We start from the raw sequence: 15,489 nt of genomic DNA on the forward strand, positions 1-15,489 counted from the left end.
TCTGAGGCAGAGAATTCCACACCTTCACCACTCTCTGACTGAAAAAGTTCTTCCTCATCTCCGTTCTAAATGGCCTATCCCTTATTCTTAAACTGTGGCCCCTTGTTCTGGACTCCCCCAACATTGGGAACATGTTTCCTGCCTCTAATGTGTCCAATCCCCTAATTATCTTATATGTTTCAATAAGATCCCCCCTCATCCTTCTAAATTCCAGTGTGTACAAGCCTAATTGCTCCTGCCTTTCAACATACGACAGTCCCGCCATTCCGGAAATTAACCTAGTGAACCTACGCTGCACGCCCTCAATAGCAAGAATATTCTTCCTCAAATTTGGAGACCAAAACTGCACACAGTACTCCAGGTGCGGTCTCACCAGGGCCCGGTACAACTGTAGAAGGACCTCTTTGCTCCTATACTCAACTCCTCTTGTTATGAAGGCCAACATTCCATTGGCTTTCTTTGCCTGCTGTACCTGCATGCTTCCTTTCAGTGACTGATGCACTAGGACACCCAGATCTCGTTGAACATCCCCTCTTCCTAACTTGACACCATTCAGATAATAATCTGCCTTTCTATTCTTACTTCCAAAGTGAATAACCTCACACTTATCGACATTAAACTGCATCTGCCATGTATCCGCCCACTCACACAACCCGTCCAAGTCACCCTGCAGCCTTACTGCATCTTCCTCACAATTCACACTACCCCCCAGCTTAGTATTATCTGCAAATTTGCTAATGGTACTTTTAATCCCTTCATCTAAGTCATTAATGTATATCGTAAATAGCTGGGGTCCCAGCACCGAACCTTGTGGTACCTCACTGGTCACTGCCTGCCATTCCGAAAGGGACCCATTTATCCCCACTCTTTGCTTTCTGTCTGTCAACCAATTTTCTATCCATGTCAGTACCCTACCCCAATACCATGTGCTCTAATTTTGCCCACTAATCTCCTATGTGGGACCTTCGAAGGCTTTCTGAAAGTCGAGGTACACCACATCCACTGACTCTCCCCTGTCAATTTTCCTAGTTACATCCTCCAACATCCCAAAGAAGTATGGGTTTGTAGGTTAAATGGCCTCTGTAAATTGCCCCTAGAGTGTAGGGAGTGGATGAGAAAATGGGACAACATAGAACTGGTGTGAACGGGTAATCAATGGTCAGCGTGGACTTAATGGGCCAAAGGGCCTATTTCCGTGCTGTATATTTCAATCATTTATTCAGTCATTTGTGTTGCATTGCATCACAGTTAATCATCTCTACTAATCAATTAAAAATAAAACAAACAAGACTATGAGAGTCTAAATAGACCCTTCTGTGTTCCAGGACAGAATTCTGATTGTTAAAAAATAAACAAAAATAACCAACTGAATGAAAGGGGCAAATATAAGACCCTTAATAGCATTAACACACAGAGGGATCTCGGGGTTTAGGTTCATAGCTCCCTGAAAGTGGCAACACAAGTAGACAGAGTGGCAAAAAAAGGCATATGGTGTGCTTTCAATGGTCGGGACATTGAGTACAAGAGTTAGGAAAACATGATGCAGCTTTACGGTACTTTCGCGTACAGTTCTAGTTGTCCCCTATCGGAAGAACGTGGAGGCTTTGGAAAGGGTGCAGAATGCTGCCTAGAGGGTATCAGGTATAAAAATAAGTTGTACAGATTATTTTCTCTGGAGCTTTGGAGCCCAAGAGGGGACCTGATAGAAATATATAAAATTATGGGAGGCATAGATAGTGTAGACAGTCAGAACATTTTCCCAGGGCAGAAATGTCTAAGAAGAAAGGGCGTAGCTTCAAGATGAGAGGGGCATAGTTTAAAGATGTGTGGGGTAGTTTTTATTTCACACACAAGGTGGTGGGTGCCTGGAATGTGCTACCTAGGACAGTGGTGGAGGCAGATACTATGGTGGTGTTTCAGAGGCTTTTGGATAGGCACATGGATATGCAGAGAATGGAGTAGTGTGTATCATGTGCAAGCTGATGAGATTAGCTTAACTTGGCACAGACATTGTGGGCCAAAGGACCTGTTCCTGTTCTGTAATTTTCTATGTTTTATGGTCTATGTTCTTAATTTAAACCATTACCAACATTTTGGGAATGAGTAACTGTTTAACATATTAATTACATGTGTCAATGATGATTGAACATAACAATGTACATTTGAGTACAATTACTTCCACTTCAACTGAGAGTTTCAAACATTGTTCTTCCTCTGTTAATCAGAAATTGGTATCACTGTCACTGCACTGAGTAGCTCCTTCAGTGACAGACTCCTTCACCCCAAGTGTGTGAAGGAGAGATATCGGAGGTCCTTCCTTCCCGCTGCTGTGAGACTGTGAGACTCCCAGCAGACGAGTCAACAGTAACAGTTAAGGATTACACAGTAAATTGATGACAATTTATCCTTGTCTTTATTTTTATTTATAATGAATGATCTCTTGCTATCCACTTTGCTGCTGTAACACTGCAAATTTCCCTGGTGTGGGACAAATAAAGGAATATATTATTATTATTATTTCCTCGCTGATCAGATAAAGTTGATTTTGATCAACAAATATTAATGCATCTCACCAAAATCACATCTTTGCTTTCATACCCGATTCATGCCGTGTCTTTTATATTACTCACTTCATACCGCTTGGCATTTTAAGAGTAACAGAGTTCCAAATTTTAAATGACAAAATAATGGTTCTACAGTTTATAATTATAGCATACCTTTCCACAGATCCCAAGAAAATATCTCCCCTCCCCCCCCCCCCCCGCATACATTTTATTTCATCTGCAATATACATTTACTTTTATCTTCTTCACTGTTATTATGGTACAAACATACTTCATCCTTAAGTGTCCTCTTTTTCTGCTCCAAACAAATCTCTTTGGCTCGCATAAGCTGCAGAGTTTCCTTAGCGACTGCATATTGAAGCTTTTCCATTCTGTCTACTGCTATGGCCCAGGCTGCTTTCCCATATTTCTTCTGGTCAGCACGCATCCGATCATGTACAGCTAAAAGAAAATCAATAGGATTTAGATTTCCGAAGAACTCTGGCTCATTTTGGCTAACCTATTCTACAAATGTTTGAACTTCCCAACCCTGGCATCCAATTACTTCTTAAATCATTCCCTCTTTGTCTCTACCACCTTAGCTGCGAGATTGCGTGCAGATTGCAACTTGAGATGTTAGTTTATTTAATTTGGTTTTCCATTGGTGCAAGAACAATATTTTTAAACTTTTGTTCTTAATGTAGGAATATCAGGAAGATATCCCTTACCTTGGTACTTTGTTCTGCACTATTTAGTCTGTCAAATTCTTTATGTAAACTTCTCTATGTGTACTTAGACAAATGGTAGTGTAGTGGTTAAGCTTCTAAACTAACAGTATGGAGAAATTATGACTGGATTAGACATCTTTATTCAAATAAAACATAAATAAATTTTATTTATTCAAATAAAACATTAGCCAGTTCAGGAGAATATGAAAAAAATCTCAAATTCTACTTGAGCATGTTCAATCCAGTTCTCCTAGTAACTCAAATAATACAGAAAAGGATGCACTATATTTGCAAGGTGGATGCACACTTCTCTGTATAACCAAAACTTTAAAGCATAAAAAAATGATACTGGCATTTTGGGTGTTTTTTGAGACCATTATAGTTATACAGTTCTTTTTTCAATTATTGGAGGAAATAATTATTCAGAAAAACTCATTTTTATTCTCCTTCAAATCCATTGTATTAAAATAATTCATTACTGTATTGCTGCAGCTATGCCTTTCTCTGGAAGACCAACTTGCACTTTGCTTTACATCAGGCCATAATCTCTTTTTTAAGGCAGAGATAGATTCTTGATTAGTACAGGTGTCAAAGGTTATGGGGAGAAGGCAGGAGAACGGGGTTAGGAGAGAGAGATAGATCAGCCATGATTGAATGGCAGAGTAGACTTGATGGGCCAAATGGCCTAATTCTGCTCCTATCATTTATGACATTTTGGCTGTTGCAACCACATATTGCACCTATAGCACACCTTAGAAGGGTCTGATCAGAGTATATTCAACAATTCTGGACAGTTTGCAAGAAAAGTAGTGGGAAGGGGGTGTTAAAGAACAAAAAAACCTGGAAGGGATAGAACATTACAGTGATGGTATGAATTCTAGTAACTCCTCCGATTCATCAAGACAGAAATAAACCACTTACGGCCAGAGCATTACGAATAAAGTAGTAAAAGAACCAAATCAATTTACGAAGAAGAGAATCTTCAACTCCTTTAAGTAATCAAAGCAAAGCAAGTCTAGAGGTCCACTCTGATCTTAATATTCATTTGATTCCTACCTTTTACATGACATTTGTCTTAGCTGGGAATAGACCAGCTCTCAGTCGGAGAAACTGAATTTGCAACCTCTGCACAAGCCGGGTGCTTATCCCAGAGTTCCACTGAGAAACCATCTCCTGAAATCTACACCAGATATGGCCCTATGAAACCTAAACATTTGAAAATAACTTTTTACTGAAATGCAGTCTATTCCCTTCTTCATCTTCTAAACTTCCAAACTCCCAGTTCTCTTGGCTTATTTTTGTAACCAAGATGCTTCAAACTGCATCCTTTTCAAAATCTAACATTCATCGCATGTGGAAAAAACTGAACATAGTATTCTATCTAAAGGTTGACCAAATGTTTGCAGAAGGATAAAGCGGAGTTATTCACCTTATGATCAATGGTGTTATAAATGCACCTCAAAGCCCTGTTGCCTCTCCCTAACACAACACTGTGTTCCTTTGTACACCAAAAGACACAACTTTTGTTTTCAATTTTCACCTAAAGTTACATCTTTTGCTGAAGGATATATAATCATTTATAAAACATTTTAAGCACTGTCAGTGGCAGGGTCAATCTCCAAAGTATTTCCAGAGCACTTGAAGCAATATAGTGTTATCAATAGTCCTAATCTTTGTCAAATATTCATATCAGCCACAAATTGGGAGATCATTTAGGAAAATAATATTCACCGAGTGTTAACACTTTGGTATATCACTACTGACAGGTCTCTGAACAAACGCAATGCCACTTACAATTAACTTCCCCCTTTGCCAATCCAAACAATTCTATAGTTAACTCAATATATTACTATTAATATAAAAGACTTAAATATTATCATATCATATCATATATATACAGCCGGAAACAGGCCTTTTCGGCCCTCCAAGTCCGTGCCGCCCAGCGATCCCCGTACATTAACACTATCCTACACCCACTAGGGACAATTTTTACATTTACATTTACCCAGCCAATTAACCTACATAACCTGTACGTCTTTAAGCAGCCCCTAGTCTGAACAACATGAGCATCAAACAGTAAGATGCAGGTGAGGAGCTCAGTGACTGCTTAACTAAAAATCAAATCTGATCCTGCCACCTACAGTTGGAAATAATGGTGGATAGTTAAACAGATAATGGAGTAAGAGTTCCACAATAAAATCCCCATTCACAATATTGGTAGAGCCTAGAATGTGACTGCTAAAGATGAGGCTGAAGCACTTAATGTATAGATGATACCTCCCAGCTTTCACGAGAAGACTTTGTGATCAGAGAGCAATCTTCAGAATATTTCAATGACAGCAAAAATCATCGGAGAGCAGACAATATCCCAGCTAAATCTACTAGACTACAATTCAAAAAACATCAAGCCTCTTGTTTTGTTTCAGTACAGTTACAATAATAATGTCATCTGCTTTGGTTTGTCACATTCACAAAAAGAACAGAAGATCCAATCTGGCTAATTGGAATCACTTCAGACCACTCATAATCATAACAAGATAGAAAATGTCATCAACAGTCCTGTCAAGCAGCACTCACTGTGCTCACCAATGCACAGTCTGTCTTTCACCAGGATCCACAAGCATAGTTTTCAAACATACACCAAAATACTGAGAAATGTAATATAAAAGCAGCATTTACCAAGCTTAACATAGAAACATAGAAACATAGAAAATAGGTATAGGAGTAGGCCATTTGGCCCTTCAAGTCAGCACCGCCATTCAATATGATCATGGCTGAGAATTACAGAGGTAATAACGGTGCATTTGGATAGCAGTAAAAGGATAAGTCCAAGTCAGCATGGATTTATGAAAGGGAAATCATGCTTGACTAATCTTCTGGAATTTTTTGAGGACGTGACAAGTAAAATGGATGAAGGGGGGCCAGTGGATGTAGTGTATCTAGACTTTCAGAAAGCCTTTGATAAGGTCCCGCACAGGAGATTGGTGACCAAAATTAGAGCACATGGTATTGGGGGTAGGGTGTTGACATGGATAGAAAATTGGTTGGCAGACAGGAAGCAAAGAGTAGGAGTAAATGGGTCCTTTTCAGAATGGCAGGCAGTGGCGAGTGGAGTGCCGCAAGGCTCAGTGTTGGGGCCGCAACTCTTTACCATATATATTAATGATTTGGAAGAGGGAATTAGAAGCAACACTTGCAAGTTTGCGGATGACACAAAGCTGGGTGGCAGTGTAAACTGTGACGAGGATGTTAGGAGGTTGCAGGGTGAGCTGGACAGGTTGAATGAGTGGGCAGATGCAGTATAATATAGATAAATGTGAGGTTATCCACTTTGGCGGCAGACACGAGGCAGATTATGATCTCAATGGAGTTAGGTTAGGTAAGGGCGAGGTGCAGCGGGACCTGGGTGTCCTTGTACACCAGTCACTGAAAGTTGGCATGCAGGTACAGCAGGCAGTGAAGAAAGCTAATGGAATGTTGGCCTTCATAACAAGAGGATTTCAGTATAGGAGTAAAGAGGTTCTTCTGCAGTTGTATAGGGGGGCCCTGGTAAGACCACATCTGGAGTATTGTGCACAGTTTTGGTCTCCTAATTTGAGGAAGGACATCCTTGTAATTGAGGCAGTGCAGCGTAGGTTCACGAGATTGATCCCTGGGATTCAGCCATTATTCAGTTAAACCTCCTCTGCACCCTTTCCAAAGCTTCCCCATTCTTCCTGCAAAGAGGCGATCAGAACAGCATACAATACTACCAAATGCTGCATAACCGAAGTCCTATAAAGCTGCATTGTGACTTCCTCACTCTTATAGTCAATGCCCCAACCAATTAAGGCAAGCTTGCTGTATGCTTTCTTTGCCACTTTATCTACTTGTTTTCCCACTTTCAGGGATATGGGCTTGAACCCCAAGATGCCTCTACACATTAATAGTTAAAAAACAAAGCTGTCATTTAGGACAAATCAGTCTACTTCAATCACATCACATCCATTTCCTCCAGCACTGTGAATGCAGTTATTACTATCTTTAAAATGCACCAGCATTGCTGCTCAAAGCTACTGCAAAATCCATGACTTCTGCTATCAAGGACAAGTGTAGCTGATGTATGTGAACACCACCATCTGAAGATCTCCTCCAAGTCACCATTCTAGTTTGGAAATGTGTGACTGCTCTCTGGGTCTAGCAGAGTGAGCACCTTCACTATCGTGAAAACTGAAATTCAACAAGGCAACGTTGTGCTATCTGATCAAGGGGATTTAGAAAGGGCAATAAAAGCTTTCTTAGCCAGCAAGTCCCACAGCCAATAAGTAAAAACATCTGGCCTAAAAAGATAATGACTACCGAGTTTCCTTCATCGAATTTCATGTTCATAAAGGAATTACATTAGGATGACACAAATCATCTATTTGAGCTAGACATGCATGTGCTGTTAATTGATGTTATCACAGTTTCACAACGTACACACTAAGGATAATTTACAGAAGCCAATTAACCTACAAACCTGCACGTCTTTGGAATGTAGGAGGAAAACGGAGCACCTGGAGAAAACCTATGCAGTCACAGGGAGAACACACAAACTCCATATAGACAACACCCGTAGTTCAGGATCAAACCCGGGGCTCTGGCACTGTAAGGCAGCAACTCTACTGTGGAGATGAGGAACGCAGAGCCAGATCTGTCCTTTTTGTTTGCTTCGGCCACTGGACTCCGCATGGGCTTTGCAGCATTGTGTGCTAGGTTAAAGAACATGCTTGAGGCTCTCTCTTTCTCACACACCTGCTTGAGGCTACGTAATCACAAAAATGCTGAACTTGCTAAAGCTAGTAGTAATCAGTAGCCCAAACCGCAGAATGTTCCAGCTCGTCTTCAGAGGAGAAAAACACAATGTATAAAGAACACAAACAGTATGGTGGCAGCGGTGGGATTCCACAACAAAGATCGATACATAGTGGCTGAGACTTGAGGGCACGAGGATCGAAGAACGGTGGAATTGGCCAGTAGAGTGAGTATCTTATTTGGCCACTCTATTTTCCCCGTCTTTGTGACTCCTCTACGACCCGCCGATCACCGCTGATGTGTTAATCTGCGTGACGGAATCTCGGGGGTCAGTTGGACGGACAGGTGGGTAAGGGTTTTTATGAAGGATCGTTGAGTCTAAACGGTAAACGAGGGTTAAAGGCCCTGAGGTTTCAATCCTCTAAAGATTTAAAAGGTCTAACGCGTTAGCAGCTAATAAGGTGAACCGTGTCTCACTAGGGGACATAGAACAAAGGTATAATAAGACTCAACCAATAATGATCCTCGGGTAAATTATAGAGCATAAGTGTGTTGCATGTAAAGAGTTAAAGTTAAAGAGTTGTATATCGGACAAGGGAGTACCTCTCTGCCTAACACCCAGCCTTAGACCGGTTGTTAAGAGGGGAAATCCCCCACGCGAAGGTCAGGACCCTGAAGTGGGCTGCCAAGGCACGAGAGGAAACTCAGGGAATATACAATTCCTTTTGTTGATAAGAAAAACATATAAAATACAAATGGGGAACGTAATAGACACCACCACGGACGACAGGTCCCCTCTTAACCTTTTATGTGATAAGCTCCCGGAATATGCTAAACAATTCCGACTATTATCGGGGGCCCTTAATAAGAAACTAGGACCTACTGTGTGGCCATTAGGGGGGTCAGATGACCTGGAGACTGTAAAAAAAAACCAGGAGCTTATCTGGACCCGAAACCGCAGTAAGGAAGCAAAACTTCTGATCCAGAAGTGGCGGGAGCTTTGCCAAGAAAAGAGGGATAAGGAGATTTTATCTAGTTGGCAGGACAACGCCGTAAAATTGGGCATTAAGTTGACAGACGAAGGAAGCTCTAAAACTGTTGACATTTTAAAAAAGGAGGTGGGAGAAGAAAAACGGAAGCGGGAACCGTAACTAAACAAACTAAAGATGTACAATCAAAAGAATTGCGCAATTCAATGGCTGGCGTAGGTTTGGGGGGGGTGGCGACTCCATATGGGACGAGGGTCTATTGTATCTCACCCTTAGTACCCAAACACCCCCTCCGGTTTTGAGACACCCAACCGGTGGCGGGCTTCCCGATCCCAGCCTGAGTAGAGGCTTCCAATCAGGAACTCAGGACCATGCTTAGAGCCCCAGTGCACCCCCTACTCCCGCAGCCATATACCCTACTGCTGATCGCCCCCCTCTGCGTTCCTCATCTCCACACTACCACTGTGCCACTCTGCCGCCCTACATGTATTGCCATTTTCAGGGAGTTATGGACTTGGATCCCAAGATCTCTCTATACGTCAATGCTGTTAAGGGTCTTGCCATTGATTGTATATTTTTCTCTTACTTTTGACCTCGCAAAGTGCAACACCTCACCATTGCTCGAATAAAACAAGAGTTAGTGGTGGACTTTAGGAGGAGAGGAACACCCTTGTCTCCATCAATGATGTGGATGTGCAGTTTACCAAGGAGTACAAATACCTTGGGGTTTACCTGGACAGTAAACTGGACTGTCCAAGAACGTTGAGGCCCTGTACAATAAGGGACAGAGACGACTGTACTTTTTGAGAAGGCTCTGCTCCTTCAAAGTCTGCAGTAAGATGCTGCAGATGTTCTACCAATCGGTGGTGGCCAGTGCCATCTTCGTTGCTGTCATGTGCTGGGGCAGCAGGGCAAAGTCTGCGGACGCCAACAGGATTAACAAGCTCATCAGGAAGGCTGGCTACGTCCTGGGGGCTGACTCCCCTCATTCCCCCCCTCCCCCCCCTGCACATCCCTAATCCTTTTCACTCGTCACTTTAATTTCATGTTTCATGTATCTTGTGTTTTATGACTGTTGGCAGACCAATTTCTCTCCTGGGATAAATAAAGTTCTATCATATCGTTTACATGGATTTTAGGAAGGGTTTTGTTAAGGTCTCTCATGGTAGGCTGATCCAAAAGATTAAGATGCACGGAATTCACGATGACTGTATGGATTCAAATGGATTCAGAACTGGCTTATTTGTAGTAGACGGAAGGTTGTGGAGGGGGATAGATACTCTGGAGGTCGCTGACCCAGTGGAGTTACGTAGGGATCTGTGCTGGGATCTCTGCTGTTTGTGGTATGTAAATGACTGGAACATCAATGAAGATGGGTTGGTGAGTACGTTTGCTGACCACACCAAAATTGGAGGAGTTGCAGACTGGAGGATGTCGCCAGGACTAGAGGGTGTGAGCTATAGGGAAAGGTTGAGTAGGATGGGTCTCTATTCAATGGAGCACTGAGGATGAGGGGTGATCTTATTGAGGTGTACAAAATCATGAGAGGAATAGATCGGGTAGATGCACAGTCTCTTGCCCAGAGTAGGGGAATCGAGGACCAAAGGACATAGGTTCAAGGTGAAGGGGATAAAATGTAATAGGAATCTGAGGGGTAACTTTGTCACAAAGGGTGGTGGGTGTATGGACCAAGCTGCCAGAAGAGGTAGTTGAGACTGGGACTATCCTATCGTTTAAGAAACAGTTGGACAGGAACATGGATAGGACAGGTTTGGAAGGATATGGACCAAGCGCAGGCAAGTGGGACTAGTGTAGCTGGGACATTATTGGCCGGTGTGGGCAAGTTGTGCCGAAGGGCCTGTTTCCACACTGTATCACTCTGTCCTGCGACCTGTCTGGCGAATATATATTTATATCCTGCATTGGCTATAGAAAAGTATGGGATAGTGAACATTTTTACCTCAATCAGCACAGATTAAACAAGGAAAAAACATGTCAAATTTTTCCCCATTGATAATTTATGACCTATATGACACCAAACTTATATTGAAAAATCCTTGTATGCATCCACATATCTATGACCAACTGCCTGAAATTTGTTGTTATTATTCAACTTTAGTTTAATTTATTATTACTGTCACGTGTACCAAGGTAGAGAGAAAAGTTTTTTTGTTGTGTGCTACGCTGTCTGTCCGTGGGTGTGGGGGGAAGAGAGTGGAAGTTTTGTTGCCTTCCATCACAGTGAGGGGGTGTTTGGAGTCACTGTGATGGATGTTTGTGTTGGGGTCGTGTATCTTGTGTTCTGTGACTGTTGGAAATGTAATTTTGTTCGGTATCTTGGTACCGAATGACAATAAAGCTCATATCATATCAGTCAGTGAAAAGACTATATATGATTATAATCAAGCAGTCCATAGTGTACAGATTCAGGTTAAAGGAAATCTTTAAAAGGGAAACTTCAAATTCCTACCTACATTTAATGAACAAGGCCTATGATTAGATAACAGTGAATTCAGGTTAACCACCTTTGTGAGCTTTGGCTGTGATCTCAAAGTACTTCACTGTCAAATCCTGTATAGACAGTACAGCTCTTTGGGCTTTTCTTTGCCAATCCGAATCTTCTTTCTTCAAACTTTCAATTCTGCGTGGGCCAAGATAATCATTCTCCAGTGAGACCTGTACAATAAAACAAATACATTTCTATTTTAAAAGACAAATAGATATTTCAATATAGGAGGAGTTTCAAAGAGCATTCTGGAAAACCTGAACTTCTGCTTTTATATTTCAGAACCTCACAGTTGAAGGACAGAAATGTAAGTATAAATTAAATACACCTCACACTGATCTCATCACAAACAATCATCAGTTAAAAGGTGCAAGCCTTTTCAAGCTCAAAAAAAATATGTACAGAAAATCTAAAACTATAATGGTGGATGGTTTAAGAAAATTCAAGTATGAACATCACACATTATATGTATTGCACGATATAACAGAAGTATTTAAATTCCAACGCAAGATTTATACAATGCTTACATAGGATAGGTAAAACGAGTGAGAAAACATTGAAATTCTAATCAGAAGATTGCTGGCGAGAGCTCCAATCTGATTTCATTCATCCAAATACTGCCATCTCTTATTCAAACTGCAAGATAATGAAGGGAAGAAGTAGGTTTCCCCCACATGGAAAAAATGAATGTCAAGCACTTTGTGTTTCAATTATTTTGCCTCCTAGCCATTTTGAGGAATAATAATGAAAAATGCCGAAGAATATTGATGATAGGGGAATAAGAGAGATAAAAACAAGGATATTTAGGATCACACGCATTCTAAATATAAACGTATAGAGTAATTGAGTCTCATAGAAACATAGCGTGAAAACAAGCCCTTGGGCCCAACTTACCTACACCGGCCAACATGTCCTATCTACACAAGTCCCACCTACCTGTGTTTGGCCCGTATCCCTCTAAACCCATCCTATCCATGTTCCTTTCTAAATGTGCACATATACACATCTATGTAAATAAAATAAAATAAATATATTATTATATACTAAATCTCTCGTTTGTTTGTTTGTTTGTTTGTTCTTGAACTACAGCCAAAATGGTACACGATAGCGCAACAATTTTAGGCCCACCTTACTCACCATCATCCCTTTGGTGCTAATGGAAGAAGTTTCATTGAAATGGATGTTATATTTTTTTAAGTTATTCACATTTTAAGGTTTAAATCTATCTCCCAGGGAAGGAGGAGGGAGGGAGGGGGGGAAGGGGGGAGGAGAGGGTGCTGCACCAATGCAGCAAAGGTTTGGGCCCAACGGGTCCACTTGATCTAGTATACATATATAAATAAAGAACGAGAGCGAAACGGAACATATTTTCCTAACAAATTCTCATGATCTTGCAAAACAATAGACCAAAGATAAAAAGATACATGAAGAAAGACTTACAACCAATCTACTTCATCCTGTCATAGAAGGAACCTACAATTACCATCACAATCTAATCTTAGAACCAATCGAGTTCCTGAACAATTCAAGTGGTTTGCTTGAACTCATAAGACCACTACAATTATTAATCACTCTGTGCCAAGAACCACTTAATACACCTATCCCTATCATTTTTTGTAAAAGAAAGGAGAAAGGCAATAATGGGAATCGGTAAGGGAGAGACGAAACCAGATGGGGGAAGTGTGTTGGTAGTAGGTGGATGAAGCCAGCAGAGGGAGGGGGACAGAAATGGATGATTTGGGGTTGGAGGGTGTATGGGAAAAGGAATAAAAATGTAAACCAGTCACCTATGTAGAGGAGGCCACACAGATAACCAAATGCAAAAGATGACGTTGCAGAGCATGCATGTGAATCTTTGTCTTACCAGAAAGGACTGTTTAGATCCATGGATGGCGGTGCAAGTGAAGGTGTGGGAACAAGTGTTGGAACTCATAGCAGGAGTCAAGGAAGGGTGAGCGGCGAGGGATCAACAGACCAGGACGGTTCACAGGGAGTGGTGCAGCAGAAGGTGGGAAAGGGAAGATATGGTGAGTGGTAGGAGCTTTTTGCATCACGCAGAAATGGTGAAGAGTGACTAACTGGATGTAGAAAGTAGTAGGATGAAAGGCGAGGACTAAGGGAAGCTAATTTCCGTTCTTTTTAAATGCGAACAAGGGGGCGACATTAAAGGTCCGGGAAACCACAATAGAAACAAAGCCACTTTTCCTGAAAAGGTGCAGTGAATTGGCTTCATGGTGGGAAGCATAAGGTGGGGGTGAAAAGCTGTTTTTCAGATTGGAGGCCTGTGACACTGGTGTGCCACAGAGAGCCCATTGTTGTTTGTCATCTATATCAAATATTTGGATGAGAATATGCAAGGCATGATTTGTAAGTTTAGAGATGACACTGAAACACATGGTATTGTAGACTGTGAAGATGGTTAACAAGAATTACAACAGAATCTTGATCAGCTGAGCAAGTGGACTAGCTGACTTGGAAGTGCTAATAAAGTTTAGAAATGGCTGATAAAGTTTAATTCAGATAAGTATCAGGTTTGTTCCTTTTTGGAAAGTCAAACCAAGACAGCACCTTCACAGTAAAGGTTAGGGCTCTGATTTCAATGTAGTGTGACAGAGTTCCACATAAACTGAAAAAATGATGAATGAAATGACCGAAGATGACCAGTGAGCAATGCTGCAAAGATAATTTAATGTGATACAGAACCAGTTCATTACTTGTTAGAGGCAAAACCTCTTTCAAAATCAGCTACGAGCAAACAAAAAGTGAAATGAAAAATCAAAATTTGAGAAAAAGTATTTAAAAATAGAAAGAACGACTGCAAATCAAGTTGAAAGGGAGAGATACAGAGAACACCCAGTGGCAAAACATCCAGGGGATATAAAAAGTATGAAAAGGAACAAGACTTTTTAACAAAATACGTGTTACAACATAGGACAAGAACAGGACCTTCAGCTCACAATGTCTGTACCGAATATGGTGCCAAGACCAACACTTATATTTATGCCTTTTGCCTATAGATAATCTACATCCTTCCATTCCCTCCTTATCCATGTACCTATCCAAACGTCTCTTAAATGCTACTGTCTTATCTGTCACCACCACCATCCCTGGCAGCGAGTTCCAGACGCATTCACCACCCTCTGTAAAAAAAAACATGCCCCACACATTGTCTTCAAGCTTTGCCCCTCTATCTTTAAAGCTATGCCCTCTAGTATTTGATATTTTCATCCTGGAGAAATGCTTCTGACAGTCTACCCATTCTATGCCTCTCATAATTTTATATACTTTTTGTAATGGCAACTTCAGTCTTTTCCAGTAAACTCTTTTCTAATTGCCATTATTATACAGGGAGTCGGAATAAACTTAACGCAAACCCCAACAGAACAGTCGTTCTTCCAGTTGTTTTTCCAGTTTAATTAGTTGTTTATTGAAGTAGTTGTACAAACAAGGAGATGAACATACCAGGCTGTACTTATTTTGCATACAGGTCGTAGCTGGCTGCTCTGTTCACCCGTCTGCTTGCAGCTCTGGTCACAGGTCTGGTAAGAACTGTATACTCTCCATCCCTGTGTCTAACTCTTCCCAGTCCCGGAACCCATATATATACACCACCTAGTTCTGGCTAACGATTGCCCCCAAGTGTCCAAAATAAGACGGCAAGATATATCTAGACAAAATAATATAATATGCTAACAGCAGCCAGTCTAAACGCAAATGGCTCCTACACATCGGCCCCTAACTGTTCTACGTATATAACAAAACAATTACCAATGAACATTAAAAGGAGCTATAAAAACTTTACACATAATCAAAAAAAGGTATGTACTATATGTTGGCATCTAATCTACTTTAGTGATTCTTCAATCTTTAAGACCACCAGTCTTTGCTGTACTCAGGTAGCAGCTTCTAGGAGCAGACATATCTTTGTTATCGGTCTTTCCAAGATGTTG

General features: G+C 41.2%; 1 protein-coding gene across 1 annotated transcript in view; it reads right to left on the minus strand.

The window, feature by feature from the left end:
• Nucleotides 1-15,489, minus strand: part of jmy (junction mediating and regulatory protein, p53 cofactor) — a 100,253-nt gene that overhangs the window by 22,404 nt on the left and 62,360 nt on the right. The window contains exons 3-4 of the mRNA XM_078396742.1: nucleotides 11,559-11,709; nucleotides 2,836-3,005 (exon numbers count right to left, since the gene is read on the minus strand). Coding sequence (XP_078252868.1) covers nucleotides 2,836-3,005; nucleotides 11,559-11,709 — 321 coding nt within the window. The remainder of the gene's footprint in view (nucleotides 1-2,835; nucleotides 3,006-11,558; nucleotides 11,710-15,489) is intronic.

The sequence above is a fragment of the Rhinoraja longicauda genome, chromosome 3 (genome assembly GCF_053455715.1).
Source record: "Rhinoraja longicauda isolate Sanriku21f chromosome 3, sRhiLon1.1, whole genome shotgun sequence".
NCBI classification, from domain to species: Eukaryota; Metazoa; Chordata; class Chondrichthyes; order Rajiformes; family Arhynchobatidae; genus Rhinoraja; species Rhinoraja longicauda.